The sequence below is a fragment of the Hyalella azteca genome, unplaced genomic scaffold, assembly GCF_000764305.2.
Source record: "Hyalella azteca isolate HAZT.00-mixed unplaced genomic scaffold, Hazt_2.0.2 contig8906, whole genome shotgun sequence".
Classification (NCBI taxonomy): domain Eukaryota; kingdom Metazoa; phylum Arthropoda; class Malacostraca; order Amphipoda; family Hyalellidae; genus Hyalella; species Hyalella azteca.
In genome coordinates, this window is record NW_025938989.1 from 27,686 (window position 1) to 53,424 (window position 25,739).

The 25,739-nt window shown below is 41.2% G+C and overlaps 1 protein-coding gene across 1 annotated transcript in view; it reads right to left on the minus strand.

Annotated features, from left to right (window-relative positions):
* Positions 1-5,105: 5,105 nt before the first annotated feature.
* The window catches only part of LOC108682639, a 52,101-nt gene continuing 31,467 nt past the window's right edge, over positions 5,106-25,739 (minus strand). The window contains exons 7-19 of the mRNA XM_047881826.1: positions 21,955-22,113; positions 21,592-21,740; positions 20,132-20,878; positions 19,422-19,635; positions 18,341-18,552; positions 16,996-17,232; positions 15,859-15,972; positions 14,738-14,920; positions 14,048-14,176; positions 11,134-11,811; positions 10,430-10,768; positions 8,398-8,582; positions 5,106-7,252 (exon numbers count right to left, since the gene is read on the minus strand). Of these exons, the coding sequence (XP_047737782.1) occupies positions 6,059-7,252; positions 8,398-8,582; positions 10,430-10,768; positions 11,134-11,811; positions 14,048-14,176; positions 14,738-14,920; positions 15,859-15,972; positions 16,996-17,232; positions 18,341-18,552; positions 19,422-19,635; positions 20,132-20,878; positions 21,592-21,740; positions 21,955-22,113 (4,540 nt within the window). The 3' untranslated portion in view covers positions 5,106-6,058. The remainder of the gene's footprint in view (positions 7,253-8,397; positions 8,583-10,429; positions 10,769-11,133; positions 11,812-14,047; positions 14,177-14,737; positions 14,921-15,858; positions 15,973-16,995; positions 17,233-18,340; positions 18,553-19,421; positions 19,636-20,131; positions 20,879-21,591; positions 21,741-21,954; positions 22,114-25,739) is intronic.

Below are 25,739 nucleotides of genomic sequence, written 5' to 3' on the forward strand. Positions count from 1 at the left end.
GTGAGCACAGTGAGCACAGTGAGCACAGTGAGCGCAGTGAGCACAGTGAGCACAGTGAGCACAGTGAGCACAGTGAGCACAGTGAGCACAGTGAGCACAGTGAGCACAGTGAGCACAATGAGCACAGTGAGCACATGTGCTCTGCTGACCGCGACTAAGTCCAGTTCTTTTGGTCGTGCCACAAAACATTTATTACATCGTAAAAACTCCAACAAAATCCACACAAAAAAGCAGAAAAAAAACACGCAGCTATAAAAAACGGTCATGAAGAAAAGATTTGACTTGTTTGGGTTAGAAATTCTTAGAGGAAATATTGTACATTATAAAGCCAGCCACGCAGTCAGAGAAATGAGTGTGGCTTTATTCAACTAGCGATGCATTTTTTTCTTGTGTGGGACATGCTAACCCAGTTTAGCCCGGCAGAAGTGCGTGTCAGTGCTACGTGCAGAATGTGTGGCACGTATTTAGATATCCTGACCCATCCTGTTTTTTGAGTGCAGATGATGTGATTAGGACGGTGAAGTGATCGGGACGGTGAAGTGATCAGGACGGTGAAGTGATCGGGACGGTGATGAGATTTGGATGGTGATATGATGGGATCAGAGCGGTGATGTGATCGGTACAGTGATGAGATTGGGGCGGTGATGCGACATGATCGGTACGGTGAAGTGATCGGGACGGTTATGTGATCGGGACGGTGAAGTGATCGGGACGGTGATGTGATCGGGACAGTGAAGTGATCAGGATGGTGATGTGATCGGGACGGTGATGTGATCAGGACGGTGATGTGATCGAAGATGTTATTGTGACGGTGATGTGATCGGGACGGTGATGTGATCGGGATGGTGAAGTGATCGGGACGGCTATGTGATCGGGACGGTGATGTGATCGGTACGGTGAAGTGATCGGGTTGGTAATGTGATCGGGACGGTAATGAGATCGAGACGGTGATGTGATCGAAACGCAAGATGCTCAGACTGCCTGTTCAACTAAATTGTCTTCTTATGTACACAAATGTAAACAAAATTTCAATTTTCATATGACATTTTAATTTCAATGTTCGTTTTAGAAGTTAATTCTTCCAAATTCGGCTTTTTATTTCTATATAATTCAAATATTTTATATGTAGTTTAAATTATTGTGTCTATCAACACATGATGTGTCATGATATATAACTTAGGCTGAGGCAGTGGTCTAATCATTGAGATTTAATAGGCATTGTACAGCATCACAAATTTATTAAATTTTGTTGTACAGATTATTTATGCAGAACCATCATGAGTTCACACATGAATGTTTAAGTAAGTCTGAGCAGTTTAATTTCTAAAATAAATCAGACTGAAAATATTATTGTTGATGAGTAAAATTGTAGATTTGTGCTCACTTTGTAAAGGTATCAACTCACCCATGAATGTATTATATTAAACTACACAAATAATCAAGGAAATGGTTTTTGTTATTCGAAGAGAAAGATTAGACTTCGAAAAAAATAGCGAGCGCTACGTTCAATTTGAACTTTGTAATTTATAGCACACTGTACAAGGACTTTTACGAAACATGATAAATCAGAACTTCCATTTTTTCAACCAATTTTGTATACAAAATTATGATTCACATTTATGATAATTAACTTATAAGTCATTATCCTATAAGTCACACACAAAATTATAAGTCACAAAATCATACGTCACATAAGTCACATCTATGCAGAAATTCTTTTTCAATTTTATGCGCCAGACGTCGATCTCGAAGCAAAACCAGAGCTGTAAATAATCCAGCAACGACGTCCATAAATGCAGCGTCAATGGTCCAGCGCTGAGAAGCTTTCCAGATATTCCGCTGGAATTCTTCCGCTATGATTTCCCTTTTGTTGAAATGCCTTCGAAACTTGGCAAGCCGCGAGGCAATGCTAAATTCTCGGTTTCGCTATCCGCTCGGAGGCAAAATTTTTACTGCTTTGGTAAAAATCATAGGAGTGTCATGAGTGGCCGGCTAAAAAGGCTTATGACAATACACCATAAATCTTTGAAATAGTGATAAAACTTCCCATTGATGATAGCATGAGTGGGTTGCCATAAAGTGATTTATTTTCAGCACTTTTGCGAACAAGGGACTTGATTTTGCGCAAAAGGTTTCCTACCAGTTTGTGAAATGGGCTGATGACCAGTTTGTGGAATGGGCTGCTGACCAATTTATGAAATGGGCTGCTGACCAGTTTGTGAAATGGGCTGCTGACCAGTTTGTGAAATGGGCTGCTGACCAGTTTGTGAAATGGGCTGCTGACTAGTTTGTGAAATGGGCTGCTGACCAGTTTGTGAAAAGGGCTGCTGACCAGTTTATGAAATGGGCTGCTGACCAGTTTGTGAAATGGGCTGCTGACCAGTTTGTGAAATGGGCTACTGACCAGTTTGTGAAATGGGCTGCTGACCAGTTTGTGCAAGGGGTTGCCGACCATTTTGTGCAAGGGGATTACCGAACAGTTTGTGCAAGGGGCTACAAACTAACGAGTGACAGTGACTACAGACGAATCAATATATTGACGCCAAGGAGCACGTTTATGATGAAAGGTCGGTAGCTTTCTGCCAGTTTTGCTCTTGTTCTGTAGCTCAATTGGTCGATCAATCTTTTATTCACTCTCTCATTCGACGGATCAAATGAGGCCAGGCATGCAATAAATAACTATGAATTCATTTCGCACTATTGCAAGATTCTTCATCATTGTTGACCCTTCGAAAAATTAGTCATTCAGAATTATTCGCGCCCGATTAACAAAGGTCGTTCTCCCAAACTACGAATCGCTGCTTCAATTCAAACGTCACAACAAACAAAGCTCAGCCTGCATTGATCTTCATTTCAATACAAATGCAATCCATGTTTGTATCTATACGTCAACGTTTGATTTCGTAAGCACCAGATTGTTACAGTGTCCATTCAGGCTCGTCATTCACATATCAAAATATCGTCCTTCAAAATACAAAGCTTGTAAAGTTTGCTTGCGAACCTGTCAGTCCACAGCAAAAATCTTTTCCAGTATGGCCAATGCGAGGCCAATGATCGGCCACCGTTGATTCGGCTGTAATTTTGATCAATGGTTCACTTGTGCATTATTCATCGGGTAAATATTAGCACGTTGTCCCGACACGATCTGCAAATGTTGCACAACGTTTGTTGAAAATTCGCGAGCAGAAGCAGATGTGCCGCGCATGTTTGCTGGAGCGTCGCGTCGCTAACATAATGCACCATAAAACTTATGTCAACATATAGCATGCATCTCTTTGAAAAGAATGTCGCTTCTTTACTGAATATATAATGGGCAGGGATAAATTACAGAGCAATACTGCATGCCTGAGCAGCTTGGGGGGGAACGGAACCCCAGGGTCCGAGTTCTGAGGAAGAATATTAAGCGACGTCCGTGGAGGAGAAAAATCTTTTTCCAACACGTGTGCACGTGTATTTTTCTGATGCCGTAATTCGAAATTGTCAACTCACCAAATGCAACTCGTATTACAATAATTTAAACACATCTTGACGACTCTTATAGATTGTCGTTAAATTGTAACAATTTTCATTTAAAACACCTGAGAGCCTCAAGGTAAAAGTTCATTCCTGTCAACTGACCATCTCTTAAATTTAATTGAGTTATTCAGTTATTATCAAAAGGAATGTTCAGCTACAGTTTTCAAACTATTGCAAGTCTGCTCCTTTCCTTGTACATATAGACTCCAAGTTCATTTAATATAAATTTATTCATATTGAATTCTGTATGAATCATATCATTCATATCATAATTCTTCATCCTCGGTCTTAGGTTTGTCGTTTTCTTTGCCACTGTGTTCGCTCATTTATTTTTCCATGTATTTTCCAAAAATATTTTCCCAAAAAAATTTCTCACGCGAAATTGCAGTGCGTGTTGCCCAGACAACCAACTCATTTACCATTAAAGTAAAAATTAAAAAACTAATAAATAAAAACAATAGGAATAGGAAAAATTAACTTAACTTCAAAAATATAAACCAAACGATCTGCTCCACCGAAGCTATCACCTAAATAACTTTCACGCTAACTTTTCGACATGACTTATCCAAGCTTCGGAGTTAGTCTCTGTGGTCAAATTCCGAAACTCTCCGCCAAATATATAGCATTCCTGAACGAGGTCACGGCAAAGGTGATTGAAAAATTGAACGAGAAATAACAAGAATCATAACGTATGATCAAGCAATATAATGCGCATCGTTCCTTTAAAGTAACATATCTCAATCTCAGTGCATCTTTTTCGCGCATTATCTCATCTATGGAAAAAAGGTGCTATTGTGCCCGTCATGTCCGTCCGTCTGTCCGTGACTTCACGTTTTCGTCGACGAGAAAATGCGCTTTCTGTCACTTACTGCAGCGAGTTCTGAGTTATATTCTTTATATGTCTTCTCCATGAGGTTATTTTCTCGGGCCCTAAACAATTCTGAATATATAACTTTCTATATGATTTAGTTATTTCGCGTGAGTGTCTCTAACGACGCAGCAAAGGTCAAGTAATCAAAATTGCGCTTTACTGCAGTTTCGTCTATTGATGCCTAACTTTACCCTGCCGAACTGTCAATTGTTCGCATTCGGTATTCACGACCTCCGTTAATTGTTAGAAAGTTAAGAGGTTTTTCAGTGCATTGATAATTTAATGTGACCTTCCAAGATCATTTTTTAGTTATAATCGTCCGACTTGATGTCTTCGATAATGGTTGTTCATTGCGACGATGCAGCAAATCTAAAGACGAAGCAGAAATTATGTAGACAATACTAGAGTTCTGCAGACGAAGCTGAAACAGTGCAGACGATGCAAGAGTTCTGCACATGATGTAGAAGTTATGCAGACGATGCAGAAGTTCTGCACATGATGCAAGTAATAAACGATGCAGAAGTCATGCAAACTATGCAGGAGTTCTGCAGATGATGCAGAAGTTATGCAGACGATGCAGAAGTTATGCAGACAAATCAAGAGTTTCAAATTTACGAGTCTTGTCAACTCAAAATACCCGTATTTTCTTAATGACGTGCAATCTTTCCGTTGCTCTTAGGAGGGATAAAAATGCCCACACGTTCTTTATTACTGTGTATTTATTAAATAAACACGGCGGGTCCTTTAATTTAATTCATACGACGCACCTCATGCGTGTTAATATGTACAGATATATTTTAACAGAATTAATTTTTTGCATAAATGAAAATAATATGGACTAACATCATTCATGTGTGAACAGACGTCATACAAACAAACATCATTCATGTGTAAACAGACGTCATACAAACTAACTTCATTCATGTGTAAATAGACGTCATACGAACAAACATCATTCATGTATAAACATACATCATCTGCGAACTAGCATGTGTATGTGTGTGTGTGGACACTGCGTGGCAGAAATCACCACTGAATTTATCAGTAACGAACACGTTTTAATTATTGCAGTTCAAGTCTACGGAAGCAGTGCGAAGGTTTCGCTTAGTTTGTTCCCCACGTCGCTTATTTTACGTCATTTTCCTGTACATTTTACGGAAAGTTTGTTAGCGTTGGAGTTTCGCGACCAGTTTCTTTACCATTGTTTGGTGTATACACTGTACATGAAACTGAATAAATAGATAAGTAAATGGAAACATAGATATTTATGATAAGAATGAGAACAATTATAAGAATACTATTCTACATATTTCACTGAATTACTAGCATCATATGCGGTTAGTAGCGGAAAGACTTATTCACTAATGTGCAGTACTTTTTATTTCTTCGGGCAACGTAATACACAATATATTTTATATCGTGTAAATTCTCATAGATTTATATTTCTTAATTAATTAATAAATCTTTGTTAGGCATAGCATAATATACTTTCGTTCAAGCTTATCATACATCCCTGAGCGATCTTACGTCATAGGTATTAAGATACACACACGCGTCGTATAAACAATAATTCCTCACATTAATATTATAAATATTGTTATCGTTTGCTGTTCGGATCCTAAGCACTCAAATCGGAGAAATGTTTTGAGCTCTGATGAGCGCTCACTGGAATTAGGAGGTCCTCGAAACAGCCCTAGAGTTGTCTAACTTATGGCACGCCAGGTCAGAATCAGCGGCTTTCCCGCGAGAATTGTTCGCGGTCGAAACCGGGACCTGAAATTGCACCGTTGCTTTACTAACGTAAAGGCCGGCGGTGTGAGGCTCGGCCGAAGATAAACCGCCGCTGGAACCCATCAGAGGAGAAGCAGATATCCGTGAAATGACAGGAGAACCTGGGACAGCATAAGTCAGGTGGGACCGAGAGAGGCTGGACGCGCATGCATCAGTCAAACAGTTTCGTGTCCGAGTTGAAGACTCGGATTTAACTGAGGAGGAAACGTGGGAAGAAACACAAGCCGCGGGCTGACAAAGCTGAGTTGTGTTCGAGTTTTCAGCAACAAAGGAAGTTGCAGGAGCATTTGTGTGGAGCGCGTAAACAGGTTCAACGTTATTGTCGACAGGAGGGCCATTTGCACGACAGCCACGATCATTTCCGCGGCATTGTCTGCCTGGCTGAGGAGTGAGTGGGGCTTTGAAGTTGGATTTGGTCTGCTGTAGTGGGTTGGAGCCCGACCTAAAGTGGGCCGGGAGGGTTAAAGTCTCATCCGCCCACTGCAGTAAATGAGGACGACTTGAGTTACTTAAAGACTTTAATTGGTTTTCCAGCTCGGTTATTGATGGAGGGGTTGGCTGGTGCATTTGGGGCGCTGTAATGGAAGTGATGGGGTCGCTTTTGTCTTCGTGGCAACTTTTCTCTCCGGGGTCACTAGCCGAGGGCTGCTTAGACCAAATCGGAAATTTAGGAGATCCTCTATGGCAAGTGGGGCTGCCTGGCACTTGTGTAATTTGACTCTCTTTTCTACTGGCAATTTCTGCTTTGCGAAGGTATGGGCTCGAATTGCAGTATAGCTGCGTGTTCAGAAATTCAGCACGATCAGCTTGTAGTCTAGCACTGGACGAACCTCCGAACTCATGGACGTTCTCACTAGCATAGTGGTTCTGGCATTGCTGGTGTTGTTGATGTGAGGGAAGCGTGGGGAATTCCATGAAGGGGTTCAACGTGCATATATCAGGGGTTTGTCGCAAGAGAGGGGTTAGTTCCTCGTTGAGGTTCCGCGAAAGCAACAAGTGAAGTTCGTCGCCGGCTGAGGCGATCATGGGCACCGTGAGACAGCAGTCAAAATCATGGCTTAGTGTGCCGTTAACCTGGGAAATAAAAAAATGATGTTTATCATCATTAGATTATTAATTTATTGAAATTACCTAGTAACTAAGCGAAACTTGAATTACATTCAAAACCTGATGAATTTTCAGCAAATTACGCAAATTAGTTCGGATAAATGAACAATGTGAAGCGAACTCCGTAAGTAAATTCCTGGTAGATGTTTTTTTTGAACAATTGCATGTTGAATTGTGTTCAATTTAGTGATCATGTAAATCTAGATTAACTTAAATGAACTGCTATAGGTGATTATATGGTAACTTTATAACTTTAAGGTTATTTTACTATAGAAACTTCAGCGTGTAGCTCAATGCAAGATTGACGATATCATACAGATGATATAGCCTGCAGCCAAAAATGTCATCAAGATGAAGGATTGGGTGAAATTTGTCATGCAAATCAGAAATATGCAATCTCACCACGGCACGTTAATAAGTTGAACGCATCTCGTGTAAATGGAAAATAAATTAAATACAAGCCCGGCAATCGCCATAGAGGCGGGGTTAACTTCGTTAAAATGCGTACAGCTTCTGCGACTTTGCTCAAAGGTTGAGAAAAATTAAAATTGGAGGATTCTTTAAAGTAGAATCCCTACGTCCACAGGCATTCTTCTTAATCCATACCGGCAGGATTGTATCGTGGGGCTACCTTCCTACATGGCTGATTTTGTCGTAAGGATACGTTTTCGCCTGCAGAATTCTTTTTTAGGGCTCGGTTCAAACCCACAAGATTTTGTTGTGGGGATCAGTTCCTTCATGCCGGATTCTATTGTAAGGTTCTTACGTGCAGGATTCTAACATAGGGCACAGTTCCTACCAGTAGGATTCTATCGCAGTTGCAGGATTCTGTCGTAGGGCTTAGTTCCTACCAGCAGGATTCTGTCGTAAGGCTTAGTTCCTACCTGTAGGATTCTGTCGTAGGGCTTACTTCCTACCTACAGGATTCTGTCGTAGGGCTTACTTCCTACCTACAGGATTCTGTCGTAGGGCTTACTTCCTGCCTGTAGAATTCTGTCGTAGGGCTTAGTTCCTACCTGCAGGATTCTGTGGTAGGGCTTACTTCCTACCTGTAGGATTCTGTTGTAGAACTCAGGTCCTACCCTGATTGTGTCGCAAGGACCCGTTCTCACCTGTAGGATTCTGTCGTAGGGCTTGACGCAGCCCGAGCGGTCGGCGGGGCCGCCCTTGCGTATCCTGTTGACGTAGACGCCCTTCTCGTAGAGGCCGTCGGAGACGCTGAAGCCGAAGTCCTCATACACGAGGTCCTTCTTGAGGCACACCTGTAGCACCTGCTGCGTCGCCTCCGCCGGTCCGTCTTGGAGGGATATGCAGGTCAAGAGGTTAGTTTTTTAATGGATTTATTGGATTAATTAAAAATTAAATACATTACTTTAATTAATCAAAATAATAATATATAAATATCAATACCTAATTAAGTTAATTATTATTACATATCATTTTTTTAATTATCTTAATTAATTAAGAATACTTAATAAATTGAAATAATTATTAAATTAATTATTTTTTAATGGATTTTTTAATGCATTTTCAAAATACTCGAACATGATAGGTACTGTATGCTTCAAGTGAATATGTATATATGTTTACGTACAATATATTTGAAAGTCATTGCTTTAAATTACGCTATTTTTGTGCATATGAGCGTGTTTTCTTCTTATATATTTGAAAGTCATTCGTTTCTTTCACGTCATCTTTGTGCAAATGAGCTGCAACTCCACTTATGTCAGCTCTGAAATTTTCCATATCAGTATTATATTATTACATGGGATAATATAGAACTTAAGATGTAAGTTTGTAATCACAAGGGTTGCTTATCATTCTTAAAATAGGTATATTTCATCACCCGTTACAATCTGACGTGTAACTAACAGCAGCCGCGACCATCAGAGCATCAAGCAACAAGTAACTAACAGCAGTCGCGACCATCAGAGCATCAAGCAACAAGTAACTAACAGCAGCCGCGACCATCAGAGCATCAAGCAACGAGTAACTAACAGCAGTCGCGACCATCAGAGCATCAAGCAACGAGTAACTAACAGCAGTCGCGACCATCAGAGCATCAAGCAACGAGTAACTAACAGCAGTCGCGACCATCAGAGCATCAAGCAACGAGTAACTAACAGCAGTCGCGACCATCAGAGCATCAAGCAACGAGTAACTAACAGCAGTCGCGACCATCAGAGCATCAAGCAACGAGTAACTAACAGCAGTCGCGATCAATAGAGCATGAAATAAAAGTTTCCTACAATCGCCATGTCTTAAAAGAAATGTGGGCGCAATAAATACTGGAGTTTGTGAGGAAGTTTAGAAGTTTGGCGACTCATTGGTAGAGGGCAGTCAAGCGGATCCTGCCTCGCCTCTTCCGCTCTCAAAGGCAACGCGTTTCAAAGCAGTTTTCGGTGAAAAAAAACTGAAGCGGAATTTAATCCAGTTGGCGAGGCTCCGGACGAAAACGCAAGGATAAAGCACAGTTTGAAAGCCTTGGCATTACGTGAGAATAAATATAAAATCGACTGAACGTTTTTGAAGTGAAATTTAAAATCTTTTGCTTGGCTTTTTGACAAAAAATATGATGATGAGGAGCCGCTTGAAAGCCGCGCCAAAACGAGGCGGGGTGAAAATTCTTAGTTTTCATAATAAAAAAATTATTAGTTGGATTTTCCGTGATCGAGTAGCTGTGCGCGTTAATCGTTTATAATATAAATATCATGGATAATTGATAACTAAATTACTTATATCCTATAATAAATATGAGTATTATTATGTATTTAAAAGCAATCACTTTCCTGTAAACCATTAGTAATAACTTTAACAGAGATATTCGACACACAACATCCCGCTTTGTACAGGGGATGGATCACCCAACATGATGCATCAGAGCTCAAAAATGCATGAATCAAAATTGTATAAATAAAATAACTCAACATGAAAATGTGGTTCTCATACCGGGGAAGGTTAGATCAGTTTCATCCGATGAGGCTGCGAATCAATTCTAGCAGCAAGTTGTTAAGTTAAGGCTTATAAATTTAAATATTCGATTATTACGATTATATTATTACTATTTATGCCTTCTATAATTATAATTAATGTCTAACGAGGGTTGGAATCTCTGTAGTAATTATATCTTATAAATAAACTGACCTCGTTGTTGTTGTTGTTGTTGTGGTAGATAAGCCCCCTGCAGTTGCTGCTCTTCTTGTAGAGTGTTGCGTAGCTGTTTTTTGTTTGGATCCGATAGTGGTTGTTGCTTTGGGTACTGATATGGTTGTTGATTGGGATGTTGGTTCGAGTGTTGGAGTGGATGTTGGAGTTGTTGAGTTTGTTGGTTTGTGGTTTGGTGTGGGGGTTTGTGTGGGTGTGGCATCTGGTGTTGGTGTTTGGCAGATTGTCGAGCGACCACCCCACAAGTGGCACTGATCTCGTTCAACGCAGCTATCATTTCGTCCCAGTCCGGAGTGCTGCTGCTGCCCGCTGCAAGCCCTCATTTCAACAAACAGTTAGAAATTCTAACTTATTACTTAAACTACATGCCTTAGCAATTATATCATTTTTCCAAGAACTTTGCTACTTGCTTCACAAAAATTGAGGGGTTACTCCTACACAAAACTCTACGGTCTTTGGTACGAATATTTAACTAACTTCATTTTCACTATGGTACATTCAAATAAAATTTTTGGTACCTGTAGATATTATATTGAATCTCACTTGAATAAAAAAAATTTTAGGAACACATCGCATACGAATATAAATACCGTAAAATAATATCAGTAATAAACCAAAGTCCAAAACAGCTGTAAAATCAAAATTTAAGCAATTTTGATGTATTAAGAACCTTAGTAAAGCACCTGTAACTCCGGAAGCACTCGATGTGGTGGCTGATCCAGGCGAGGATGCAGCTTTGTTCATGCTCGTGTTTTTATGATCTATTCTTCGTTTAACCGAAGGGCTAGGCAATAGCCCGCTTGTCAATTTATTTAATTCTTCGTATATATTACGGTCTGTTATCCCGGGTGTTTCGCATCCTGTAGCGCACGTATGATTACGTAAGTCACCGCGTTCAATTTTTTCACATGTTGGAATAACCTTGACGCTATTTTGGCTACTTAAACTGGTACATTTTTTTACATTAGACGTCACAGTTTTCTGGTCAACTAAAATCCCAGTTTGGTGATCAACCGATCGCCCAGTTTGGTGGTCAACCGATCGCATAGTTTGAGGGTCAACCGAAGTCATAGTTTGCTGGTCATCGGACTCCACGTCCCGGTTTTCATCATGAAATTCACCGTCACTTCGGAACGCCGGACGCCGCGATAACCGAACTTCTCCGTCACTATTCCGTCCAAGTTTAGAACCGCCGGTCACTTGGTCGGACGTCGGCGGTGTCGCGGGAGCGGAAACCGGAACTTCTGATCCGTCGTGCTCGTCGGTTGAAGACTCAGGCCCCGGGCGCACAACTTGAGACGGACTTCGCTTGTCCATCTCGCCCACACTTCTGGGACTTGATAAAGTCCTAGGACTTCCCTCTGTGATATTAAGACAATGGCAAATAGGTATTGGAAAAATTATTTGAATTGGTATAGGAAAATTTCAATAGGTATTGAAAATGAAATATTTCATAACGAACTTATATTACGAGATTTTATTATTAACAGAAAGAGTATGCTAAACATTATTTAAATAAATATTATCATCAAGAAAGAAGATGACAATATCCGAGTTTTACAAGAAATTGTGCGGGAAGTTTAAATATAAAATAATGGGTGCAGTGCGATGCTTATTGTTCTCGTGTACGCATTTATTCGCGTTTCAGAGGGTAGTTTCTCAATCGTTCGCATTCGGTAACAGAATTACCACCGTCACAAACGCTAAACTTCATCTCGTTTTTTTGTACTGTCTTTAGCGCATTTTTTCATTTATGGAAAAAAGCGCAATTGTGCTCGTCATGTCCGTCCGTCCGTGATTTCACGTTTTTGTCGACGAGAAAATGCGCTCCCTGTCACTCACTGCGGTGAATATTGAGTAATATTTTTCATCCTTATGAGAAAACCTCCATATGAGGGTGAAAAGTTCTTCAATCAAAATCTATGTAGTTATTAAGTCATTGACTAATTATAGATATTATATATACACATGTCTCCTTTGTAGAAGCCATAAGCATTCTACAATAACATCTCAAGAAAACATGTTGTGACTTGATAAACATGTCACAATTATATTGTAACATGACCAGCCAGCGCGTTTCTCTTTCATTTTCTTGCAGGCAAGCAATGATTGTCTGCAAGTGCAAAGTACACCCGAGTAATTAAACTCTTGGTACAGAAGCCCAGCAAATCTCGTAATCAACTCCTCGAAAATATGTAAGTGCGTCTCATTTATTAATAAGAGGTATTCATATGACCAAAACCTTTGTTTAGGTGAGTAGCATAAACTTAATAAAAATCAAAGTGTAGAAGGCGCTTTCTTCACGTATGTATCAAAATCTGAGTGTAAAAGACGATTTCTTTACGTACGTATCATAAACTTGATCAAAATCTGAGTGTAGAAGACGATTTCTTTACGTACGTATCATTAATTTAATCAAAATCTGAGTGTAGATGACGATTTCTTTACGCAAGTATCATTAACTTAAACAAAATCTGAGTGTAGATAATAATTTTTTATGTACGCATTATTAACTTAATCAAAGTGAGTGTAGAAGACGCTTTCTTTACGTGTGTGTCATTAACTAAACCAAAATCTGAGTGTATAAGATGCTTTCCTTACGTACGTATCATTAACCTAATCAAATCTGAGGGTAGAAGATGCATTCTTTGGCTACGTATCATTAATTTAACCAAAATCTGAGTGTAGATAACAATTTCTTTACGTGTGTCTCATTAACTTAATCAAAATCTGATTTTAGATAACGATTTTTTTACATATAGTCGATTTCACAGCAGACGGAAGCTAAAGTCTAAGTTTGAAGTCTAAGGCAAAAACTGGCTCGAGTTCAGACAAAAGAAGACGTCAATAAAAACGCAGGTCGTTAGTTGCGTCTTTACGCGGCTGTCTTGAGCCTGCAGAGAGGCAACTGTATATACTATATATATACTATATACTATAAATACTATATACTATATATACTATATACTATATATAAGAAGCGTAGACAGGCTGTCTTGAGCGTGCACTCTACGCTTCTTACCTCGTTCTCGACACGCGCAATTTTGAAGCAAAAATTTTTGTTGAGTAATGGCTAAATATCGATATTTTTTCGCATGATTCCGGATAAAAAGTGTAATTTTACAGAGGATTATACTTTTTCCGGCGAAATCAAGACTCCAATTTGAAGAAACGCTGGAGAAATCTCAACTACACATTGAGAACTGCAATGTGTAATTAATCTTTCCTGCAGTGATTAGGTATTAATATAACAATTAATCCGTCATACTGCAATGCCCTTGCTTTCTAAAATTTTGAAAAAAAACATCTTGCAGAACAATTAATAAATTGTGAAACGAAATTCTAAATTATTGCATATGTTTTTCATATTTATTTATCACTATTGTATCATATTAACATATTAGTAAGTTTGAATACTTTTATAAATTAGAAACAACATCATTAAAAACAGCATTATCAACATAATTGTCAATTGCACAACTTCTATAATTACGAGAACGTAAAGAATAAATTTTAAAAAATATTCACATTTTTAAACTATAATCATGAAAAGAAAAATTAAAGTCAAGAATAAAAGTAAATTTTTATCGAGTTTACCCGGCGTATGCTTGGTGGGCGGGGAGGGTGAGACTGCAGGGGTTGAGGGGGGGTGTTCCAACCCCCCGCTGCTACCACACCAGGACGCAACCGCGCTGTCAACCGACGGGGGATTGGCAGTCCAATCATCTGGTTGATAAACAATGGGTTGATTGGCTGTCCAATCATCTGGTTGATAAACAATGGGTTGATTGGCTGTCCAATCATCTGGTTGATAAACTATGGGTTGATTGGCGGTCCAATCATCTGGTTGATAAACAATGGGTTGAAACCATCAACCATCGAGACTATCAGCCAGAGCTTGAAATGTGAAGCAATTTACATTGACTAAAATAAATGAGGAAATAGTTGATGAAAAAATGAATTTTATATTTAGGCCTTACGCGAACTATTTAAAAAAATATTCAATTTTCCACGTCGATAAACGTAGATTTATAAAATATTCTTTATATTTTTATATTTAGTATAAAAATAACTGGTTCCTTTTAATATCAGATTCCTCAATGGCGCTGCAGTGACCTCGTTCCTTAAGAACTTCTCAGTTCATTTCTTTAATATTTGTCAATATAAGAATAAACGAAAATAATAAACAAATATTCATACAGAAATTTGTAAATTTAAATATTTTGCAAATTTATTATTAAAAAGTTAAATAATGTAAGTGAATTTAAACAAAATACATTTTTTTACCGGCAGGCAATATCGGCGTGTTATGGGCGTGTTTTGGTCGCGCGATGCGCAGAGTGACCACATCAGCGGCGGCCATGAGCAGCTGCACTGCGCGGCTCAGCGGCTGGCCGCTCAAGCTGTGGCCATCGATGGCCAGAAGGCGGTCACCTACATGGATGGCTCCTGTCCGCTCAGCCAGTCCACCTGGCATACAGAGGACAACTGTTCAACACTTACAGGTTTCAACAACTACTAGTGGTTGAAAGAGGGCTGTTCAACAACTACTAGTGGTTGAAAGAGGGCTGTTCAACAACTACGGGTTGTTGGAGAACTGTTCAACACCTACAGGTTGTTGGAGAACTGTTCAACACCTACAGGTTATTGGAGAACTGTTCAACAACTACAGGTTGTTGGAGGACTGTTCAACACCTACAGGTTGTTGGAGGACTGTTCAACACCTACAGGTTGTTGGAGGACTGTTCAACACCTACAGGTTGTTGGAGGACTGTTCAACATCTACTAGTGGTTGAAAGAGGGCTGTTCAACAACTACAAGTTGAAAGAGCTGTTCGAGAAGATGTCCAAAAACATGCTCAAAACTACTATGTAATCGAACAGCTGCTGAAAAAATCTTTTTAAAAACGCAGTCGTCCGGAAACTTGTTGAATCTAATTTTCAATATATAAAGTTCCTTTTCTATCATTCACTATTCCGTGATTGCTAAGCAGAATTTGTCACTTGTAGCTCTAACTAAAATATCTTCCTTGTTAATTGATAGGTTCGATGAATATCAACATTCGTGAAACGAAATAAATTGAGCTGAAAATGTACATTTCGAGTCAGAATTTTGCAACCATGGACACAAATTTAAATTTTAAATATATGGTACACTTCTATTTAACACCTAATTAAAACCTGCACTCAGTATTTACGAATAAATAATACACGACTATTTAACACCTAATTATAAACTGCACCCATAATTTGTGAATAATTAATACACTTCTAATTAACATATAATTACAATCTATACATATTACATGTAAATAAATATTAGTCTTCAATTAACATCAAATTATAACCTGTACCCATTATATGTAAGTAAATAATAGTCTTTTAATAAACATCAAATAATTTATTCACCGGGCACCAAAGACGCGACGTAGAGCGGGCCCGTGGGCGCCTCGCTGCCCGTGAGTGTGACTCCCAGAGCACCGCCTTCCCGTGACACCTGTACCGTGTACTGCACGGTATCTCCTGCACGGTACACGTGTTATAGTTATACACCTAAGTACACGTAGCGGCCTAAGTACACGTAGCGGCCTAAGTACACGTAGCGGCATAAGTACAAGTAGCGGCCTAAGTACATGTAGCAGCCTAAGTACACGTAGCGGCCGAAGTACATGTAGCAGCCTAAGCACACGTAGCGGCCTAAGTACACGTAGCGGCCGAAGTACACGTAGCGGCGTAAGTACACGTAGCAGCCAATTTCTTGTCAGTTATTTTTGGGCTGAGCTTCAGAAAAGGTCAATCATTGGCTAAAAACGTTACGAACTTGCAACGTTTTAAAAAGCCTTAGGTTCACTAACTGTAGCCGCTACACGTGTGTCTTTCTCGCTTAGGTATACTAGTTAAGTATTCAAGTTAAACTTAAGCAAGTCGGGCGGGAAGAGGTGTACAAAACAAGAAGGTAATTTGACTCGTTGTTCATCTTAATTGTACAGTGAGAATTTCACCAGCACATACAATGGAACTTCTTTTCTAGGAAACTCTTGCATTTCAATGAGTTTGCCCCGTTGGTTGCCCCTACAGTGCTTAGTGCAGTAGCAGGCATATCCCAGTTTATAGTGAATTTGAGCTTCAGTTATGTACATAAGAAGTTCCCATTTAAAAATGATGATATTCTTAACTATTTCATCAAATAAATCAATTTAGTGATTGCTGCTGCTTCCTCACGTATAGCAAGCATGCAGACATTCCTTCATCAATAAAAAAACTTAAACATCACACAAACAGGAGGTAATGATGCCATCGCCCGCCACTCACCATCATCACTCGTCAGCCTCATCACAATCACCCTGCCACACCCCCACCACTCACCATCATCACTCGGAGGCCTAGGAAGTAATCCAGCCATCGCCCGCCACTCACCATCATCACTCGTGAACCTCATCGCAACCACCCCATCACTCACCATCATAATTCGTGAGCCTCATCACCACCACCCCACCACTCACCATCATCACTCGTGAGCCTCATCACCACCACACCACCACTTACCATCATCACTCGGAGGCCTCATCACCACCGCCACCACCGCCGCATCACCGCCGCATTTCTCGCCGATCTTGCGGTTGACCTGCGGCGCCGTGGTGTCGCCGGCCACACGCAGATCACCGACGGAGATCAGCAGGTCACCGTAGCGGATCACCCCGCTGCGGTGGGCCGCCGACCCACTCACCACCGATGTGATCACCAACCCATGGGTGTCTGAGTCACCCACGCACACAGGTGAGTCTGCACTCATAAAAAACAAGAGAGATTTGTCCAAATTGCGAGACAATTTTTCTTGGGTCAAGGAGCGTATCACTGCTACGCGCATAAAGTGTGTCACTATGAACCATTCAGTTTTCTGAGTCTGAGGCACGAGCATCACACAAATGAGGGGAATTTTAATAATTTGTAATTTTGCTAAGTATTAATTTTAACTTCGTTTGAAAATTCGTTTCATTTTCGTTCACATTTTTGTACTTCCAACTTGTTCTATCCGTTCCATTAAGTGTTAATTTCTCGCATTACTTATGAATTATTTTATTAACTCGATTAACAATCCATCCCACCCATTATTTATTCGCTTCTCATGCGATCTTCACGGCAATAATGGGTCAATGCAGTAATGGGTCAATGCAGTAAAGGGCAAATACAATAATGGGTCAATGCAGTAATGGGTCAATGCAGTAAAGGGCAAATACAATCATTGGTCAATGCAGTAAAGGGTCAATGCAGTAATGGGCCAATACAATAATGGGTCAATGCAATAATGGGTCAATGCAGTAATGGGCAAATACAATAATTGGTCAATGCAGTAAAGGGTCAATGCAGTAATGGGCCAATACAATAATGGGTCAATGCAATAATGGGCCAATACAATAATGGGTCAATGCAATAATGGTGAATTCTCTGAGGAAATTACAAGGAATTTTTAGCTTATATTCCTGGCAGACTTATAATGTTCAAATACACCTGAGGACGAATAATTTAATGGATAAATAAATATGTATTTAGAAATTATTAAAATGCAGTAAATGTAATTATACATTATAGTTTTTGAGAGACTTGCAATATTATGATCCGAAATCTATAGCAAAAATAGGAATGTATTCACTCCTAAATTTGAATGCTAATTAGGTGACAGTCAAAGAAAACTTTAATGAATTTATAATTTAAGCGACTAATTATTCATCATGAACATAATTGAATTGATACTTTTATAATAATATTAATAGTACCATATATATATATAATATATAATTTAATATATTATTCTTAAAATATATATTAATAATATATAATATTTTAATTAATATATAATATTTTTAATTGGGAATCGAATTTATAACTGCACCTGAAAAATTAAATCCGATGCCGTGCTGAGTAACGGGCAGGCTGACCGTTACCATGTCGCCCTCATAACGGGCGCTGCGGTCCTCATTGAAGCGGACCGTTATAGTGACGGTCTGGGGGCTGACAGCCAGCATGTGGGTGACGTCAGACACACCCGACGTACACACGCCGTTAACTGACGTCAGGATGTCACCCACGCGTAGCAATCCACACCTACATGGATGACATGTTTATACGGGCTAAACTGAGTCAAGATGACCCACGCCTACATGGATGACATGTTTATACGGGCTAAACTGAGTCAAGATGACCCACGCCTACATGGATGACATGTTTATACGGGCTAAACTGAGTCAAGATGACCCACATAATACATGGATGACATGTTTATACGGGCTAAACTGAGTCAAGATGACACACATAATACATGGATGACATGTTCATACAGTGCCGGGGCCATACTTTCAAAACTCGTTAAGTGAACGTAAGTTCTTACGCTCTATTTTCTTGTCTCTGATTGGTGGATTTTGCTTGAAAGGCCGTCAATGATTGGCTGATGAACTTGCGATCTCTTAACTTTTTTTGAAAGTATAGGCCCAGGGCTAAACTGGGTCAAAATGACACACATAAGAGTAAAAAATTATACGCTTTTCGGACATAGTTTCAATGTTTTCTCTACGTGTGACGGTACCTACATCCAAGCGCTGACGATAGCGGGACGACGATTTTTAACAAAGGCAAATGTAACCATTTTTAATGGGGTGTTTTGACCCATGTGTATAAACTATATATAAAATAAATAAATGCAGTGAATGGAAATGATATGTTTGAATGTGCACATGTTTCTCACTTCAGTCGGTCAAATTTGACCCATCGAAGAAAAGTCAAAATCTAACAAAACAATCGAGATTCAAATTAACTCACTCATCACTCTGAGTGTTCAACCCATTGATACATGCCTGAATGAAAAAAAAAAACAATAATAAATAAGGTGCATGAAAAAAAATTTCTGCCACGAACTCAACCCCAAAATTCTTCCCCCATAACACCCATCAATAATCCCTCACCATCCCCCATCTCACCGGCCAGCGGGGGAATCCTCCAGGATAGCTGTGATGACGGGATGGGTGATGTCATCACCCTTTGATGGGGGGCGCAGCACCAGCCCGTAGCCCCCCTCGGGGTCTGATGACGTCAGCGTCAAGGTGAACCCGTTGCTGTTGTTATTGCAGTTGCTGTTGTTGTTCGTGCTGTTGTTGGTGTTGTTGTTTGTCAGGCTGCTGCACTCGCACGCACCTGTGCGAGTGCACATAAATTTCAGAAAAAATATATTAAATTAATTAATTCAATTAATTAATTAATTAATTAATTCAGAAAAAATATATTGCAGTAGATGTGAGAGCAATCGTTCAAAGTATATGAAATTAGTTCAGAAAAAATGTATAGGATTTGTAGTCATATCATTGATGATGAAATTAGTTCAGAAAAAATATATTACAGTACATGTGAGAGCAATCGTTCAAAGAATGTAAAATTAGTTGAGAAAAAGTGTATACATAGGATTTGTAGTCATATCATTGATGACGTGAAGTACAAGCTGAAATTACAATTCAATTTTCTAACACGTTTTTACGAGTAGTGGAGAACATACAAGTAACTTTGTACAGTCGATCGTGCTATATTCGCACCAAAACCACCAATAATAATTGTTTCACCCCACCATCACCTCCACCATCACCACCACATCCTCCACCAACCCCACTGCCTCCACCACAACCCTCATCACCCTCACCTCCTTTACCTAAATCCTGCGGGGCCCCGACTGCCAGTTGCCGGTGAGCACCGGCGTCGGAAGGATGTGCGTCGCTGCGGCTCTTGAGGGATGAACGAGTCTCAGGCTGATCAGACTCGTTATTAGTAACAAGATTTGTCGGGAACTGGTAACCGGCGACGTTACAAGGGAAATGGGTGCAGATAGAGGCGTTAGAAGGAGAAAAGTTACAGTTTGAAGCGTTGTAGGGTAGAAAGTTACATTTGATGGCGTTAGGATCGTGAGGGTACGAAGTCGCATCTAGGGAACAGGTCGGATTTACACAATTTGCGTTGAAAGTGTTAGCGAAATTAGATGAAAAAGGGATAGTTGGACTTTGGGCATAATTTGAGTGCAAAGTAAGGGCATCGGAATATAAATTATTAGAGTTGAGGTAATTATTAGATAAGCTAGGGAAATTATTAGACGAGTTAGGGTAATTATTGTTCGAAACAGGGTAACTACTAGAAGATTTAGGGTAATTATCTCCCGAGTTAGGGTAATTATTAGACATATTAGAATAATTATTCGTTGTGTTACAGTAAAAACCAGACGAGTTAGGGTAAGAAGTTTGGGTTTTACAGCAGGTTTCACTGATAGGAAGATGAGCTGAATGACATGGAGTTGGAGGGCTGGAGTTTGGAGGAGTGACGGCTGGAGGGAAGGGGATGGAGGGTGGAGTGCTCCTGGCGCTGACCGTCCCCATGATGTGGGGATGAGGCACCGGACCTGCAAGGCCATCATCGATAAAAAAATATTTATTGCATTTCAACAAATTTAAATATTAATGAATATTAACAATAATTTGAACTTTAATTTTGTATAACTATTTATCGAATGGGCACAAACGCAAATTTAGTCAACACGAAAAACCGCCTGCTACGAAGAGATTGATGCGAACGAAATTATTCTGAATACTGGAATGAAGATGGCATCTGCAGGTGGCAGTGCAGGTGCCACTTGCAGGTGGCACTGCAGGTGGCACTTGCAGGTGGCACTTACAGGTGGCACTGCAGGTGCCACTTGAAGGTGGCACTGCAAGTGGCAATGCAGGTGGCATTTGCAGGTGGCATCTGCAGGTGGCACTGCAGGTGGCACTGCAGGAGGCACTTGCAGGTGGCACTGCTGCAGGTGGCACTGCTGGTGGCATTTGCAGGTGGCATTTTCAGGTGGCACTGCTGCTGGTGGCACTGCTGCAGGTGGCACTGCGTGTGGCATTTGCAGGTGGCACTTGCAGGTGGCACTGCTGCAGGTGGCACTGCTGCAGGTGGCACTGCAGGTGGCACTTGCAGGTGGCACTGCTGCTGGTGGCACTGCTGCAGGTGGCACTGCAGGTGGCACTGCAGGTGGCACCTGACCTGTAGCAGGTGGCACCTGACCTGTAGCAGGTGGCACCTGACCTGTAGCAGGTGGCACCTGACCTGTAGCAGGTGGCACCTGACCTGTAGCAGGTGGTGCAGGCATGATCTCCAGGGTCACCACCGGGAGCCGGGATGACCGTAGCAGCTGGTTGGCCTCAGCTGGCGTCAGCTGGTCCAGCGGAGTGCCGTCTATGCGGGTGATGGTGTCACCAACTGCCAGCGCACCACACCTGTAACAACCAAGATAAACATCATCATCACCATCACAAGTAGTAATGACGTTCATCATCACCACCACAAGCAGTAATCACGTTCAACAATCCATATTAAAATCAAAGTTTTGTTAAGATTCTAAACAAATTCCAATTTAAAAATTAATTTTTAAGAAATGTTTAAAAAGTGCTACGTTTGGGGTATAAAATAAAGAGACGTGCGTGGGCAGACCGTTCAGCGATGCTGGCGGTGGTGACAGTGCCGACGACGATGGTGTTGTGGGGCCCCGCGTGCAGCGTGAGGCCCAAGTCTGCGGCGGAGGGCCGCTCGACCTCGACCAGCAGCGGCACACCCCTGCCCCGCACCCCAGACAGCACTGAGACGTCGTACCTAGGCATGCCGCTTATATAGGAGGGCAACAGGGTGTATCACTGTTTGACACTGCAACCGGAATTTGACGCTGATTTTAATTAAAAAAAATGGTGACACCGTTTTATTTCACGGGACGGCCGGCCACTAAAACGCCGGTCAAACCGTTTTTTACCGTTTTTCTGAGCAATGTAGGAGCACAATCCGTGTCGGCAATAAGGGTGTTAGTTAGTGGGAAAGTGCAAATATGTAATGTTCCATTCAATGGCTAGTGATTCTATTGGGCCCAGTCAAATGTTACAGATAGGCATTCTTGCAATCACTCACATCCTAATAATCGATATCAGCACACTAGTGTTGTCCGGAAATAACGATGTCACGGCGTGACGCACTTCTACGTCTATGTTAGCAGTGTTAATGAGGATTGGAGTGCCACAGTTCTTAGATTCAGAAGCGATGAAGCAGTTGTTTGTTGCTGTCGTGCGCCCGAATCTAGAGTTTGGAAACGTTGTGTGGTAACCGAGATTTGAAAAGGACAAAAATTTAACAGAGAATGTTCAAAGACGTGCAACAAGGATAATTCCAGGCTTGAACGGCAAGTCCTATGAAGAGAGATTTAAGATTATGAAGCTTCCAAGAATCAGTTATCGACGTCTGCGTGGGAACCTCATTGATGTATACAAATATACTTACGGTTTATACAAGGTCCCCGAAGGATTACTAGAATTTGATACAAGAACCAACACCAGGAGACACGGCTAGAAACGAAAAAAAACTGCGCTGCAACTTCTCCACGCGACAAAATTTCTTCTCGCTTCGAATCACCGACATGTGGAACAGCCTCCCCGTTGACATCGTTGGCGCTCCGAGTATGAACGCGTTCAAGAACAGACTAGATAAAGCTATGGATCAATATATGTTTAGACTTGAAATGCCTAGCACCATATCGAACCCGGTAGAAGTCTAGTAGCTATTTCAAACTATCGTCTGTCTTGAAAAGATCCGGTCTGGTCAAATGACACGATTTTAAATCTTAAGTGAACAAGTCACGAAAAGTTCAAGAATCGGCGACAGGCCACATCAGGCCTACTCTTTAGCGCCATCACTATGTTATGTTATGTTATGTTATTACCCGTGGCACTCCACATTTCGTCCTAGCCTTTTTTTTTGAGCCTCTAACAACGACAGCTCGTAGATTCAGAAGTCGCGGATTCACGTCAAAAGCCAGACTCCAACACCCGATAGTCTTTGTTTTCTAAAGAGTACTCCATGTTCATCTTTATCAAAGGCTTTCTAAACTTCCAAATACTCGACATCCACGCCAGGTCCCTCTCCTCAGTTCGGTCAAAATATGGATGTGCTTTAGGAACTGGGTCAAGTTCCCAGTTCCTACGCGGTTTCCGACGATTTCGCCGGAAACCGCGATGTAATCTATTGGAATGAGTAAATTCATCATTCACTTACGGCACCAACCTCCTGGATGCGACCTTCTGTAAAACCTTGATTACATGTGATGTTAATGTCACCGGTCTGGTAGTTTGGGGTTTGTCTCTCGTGCCCGTTTTGCAAATTGTACTTTGTAGCTTCACCTTGAGGTAACTAGGAATTAGTGTCTGAATGATTATAGTTACGTTCTCTTGTCTTGGGTAACGAGGTTGACTCATGGTTGAAATAATACACGTATTAATTCAACCATGGGTTTACTGAACACTTCATCAAACTGTGCTCTTAGCAGTTCGCACATACCCTGGTCATCTAGAATAAGACCATTCTTTGACATATTTGTTTGACATTTGTGCCCACTGTTTGATGACAGTGGGGCCCAATGTAGTCCATTTTTAAACTCAGACTGGGCACATTTCTGGAAATATTTGAAGTTTCTCCGGATGGCTCCCATCGCTTGATCATCTGCTGCGCGCTCTCGGTACACGTGCTGGGCCAGCATCTGTATCGCAATTTTCCGTATTTTTTTCCCCCGGTGGCGGCTGCAATTTGCTTGCTCAAACGAATGATTCTTTTCCTCAAAAGGATTCGTCAATCCCTTGTTGTGAGCGTGTGTACACGGGGTATACACAGATCATACGCGTGTGCACACAGAGTATTCAAAGAACACACGAGCAGGGGACGAGGCACGGCAAAAAAGCTCATTAGCGTCAGTTGTGATGACATCAGGACGGAGGTGCGCCTGTGTGAAGGGGAAGCCCGTATGAAAAGCAGCCCGTGTAGAGAGCAGACCGTGTGAAGGGCCGCTCGTGCAGAGGATTGTCCGTTTGAAGGGCCACTCGTGCATAGGACCGCCCGTGTGAAAGACCGCCCGTGTGCAGGGCTCGCCGCGTGAAGGGCCGCTCGTATGTAGGCCTGCCCGTATGAAGGGCAGCCTTTTTGAAAGACCCCTTCGTGTAGGCCCGCTCGTGTAAAAAGCCGCTCGTATGATGGGATGCTCGTGTGTGGGACCACTCGTGTGAAGGGCCGCCCGTGTGTAGGACCGCCCGTGTGAAGGGTATCTCGTGTGAAGGCTCAGCGAGTTAGTGGGTTTTCGGTAATCGGAAGTCGTACGATCGTCGAAGCTTCTGTTTTTTTTCGGTTGCGCACGCCGTAGGGTTTGCGGAGGGTTTTTCTCGGAACGCACTGAACCGCTTCCTGCTCACAGCTGCGCAAACTGCGCTGAGGAATGCGCCAAATGCTGAGCAATAAAATGTTGCTCATGAGCCGCCAGTGAACAGCAAGAAAAATATCGCGGGAACAGCTTTGCTTGTCTCGAACAGAGCAGATTTCTTCACGAGACTCTCAGGGAAGTAATTTGCCCTTGCAGCAGTTACCATTACATATAAACGTACGGGAAGAAATGGTCATACTTCTGCTCTTGGCTATTGTTTGAATGGCAGGCTTAGTTAAATGTGTGATTATTTTATTAATAACGGAAATAAATGGTCACGAGGCCATCGGACATAAACTTTAATGAAACCTTCGAAGATGTTGCATTCCATGTCGCACAAAGAAAATATATTGATTTTTTCGGACAAATTTAATTCTACCTTCGAGATAAGAGAAGGATAACGGATCATCATAATTGGAACACTGCATGGCTCCTCTTGAATTATTCCTCTTGAACAATGAAAAGGTTGATATCTCCTATTAAGAGGTACAAAAAGTTCCATTAGAAAGGAGCGTGTGTTGGAGTTTTTGAAGAGGGATGGATAAAGTGGTTCTTGGAAAGAGATGGAAGATGTGTCCTAAGCAGTGTGATAAATACGGTGTTCTCTGCATAGGTGTGGATGAATATGTCTCAAGAGGCTAAGGAAATTATCCGAATGATTTGGGATGGTATCATTTAGAGGAGGAATAGAAACATTAAATTTCCTTAGGAATGGATGGAAAAAACTAATTCTCCTAGATTTACGATAGGAATGTCGTGAGAAGAGTGCAGGGTGAGGTGCCCCAGAAGGAGCTAGTAAATGTGAACACTGGATAGTAATAGCGGCCAGTACAACATTTAAATACTATAATGCTGCCACTGCTTACCGTGCTATTGGCCTCGTGTATTGGGGCTACTGACCATAGAAGGACCCAGTAACACTTAAACGGGGCCAATAGCACGGCAATTAGTGGCGATTAACATCTCAAAGTTTTACTGGCAGCCACTTCTG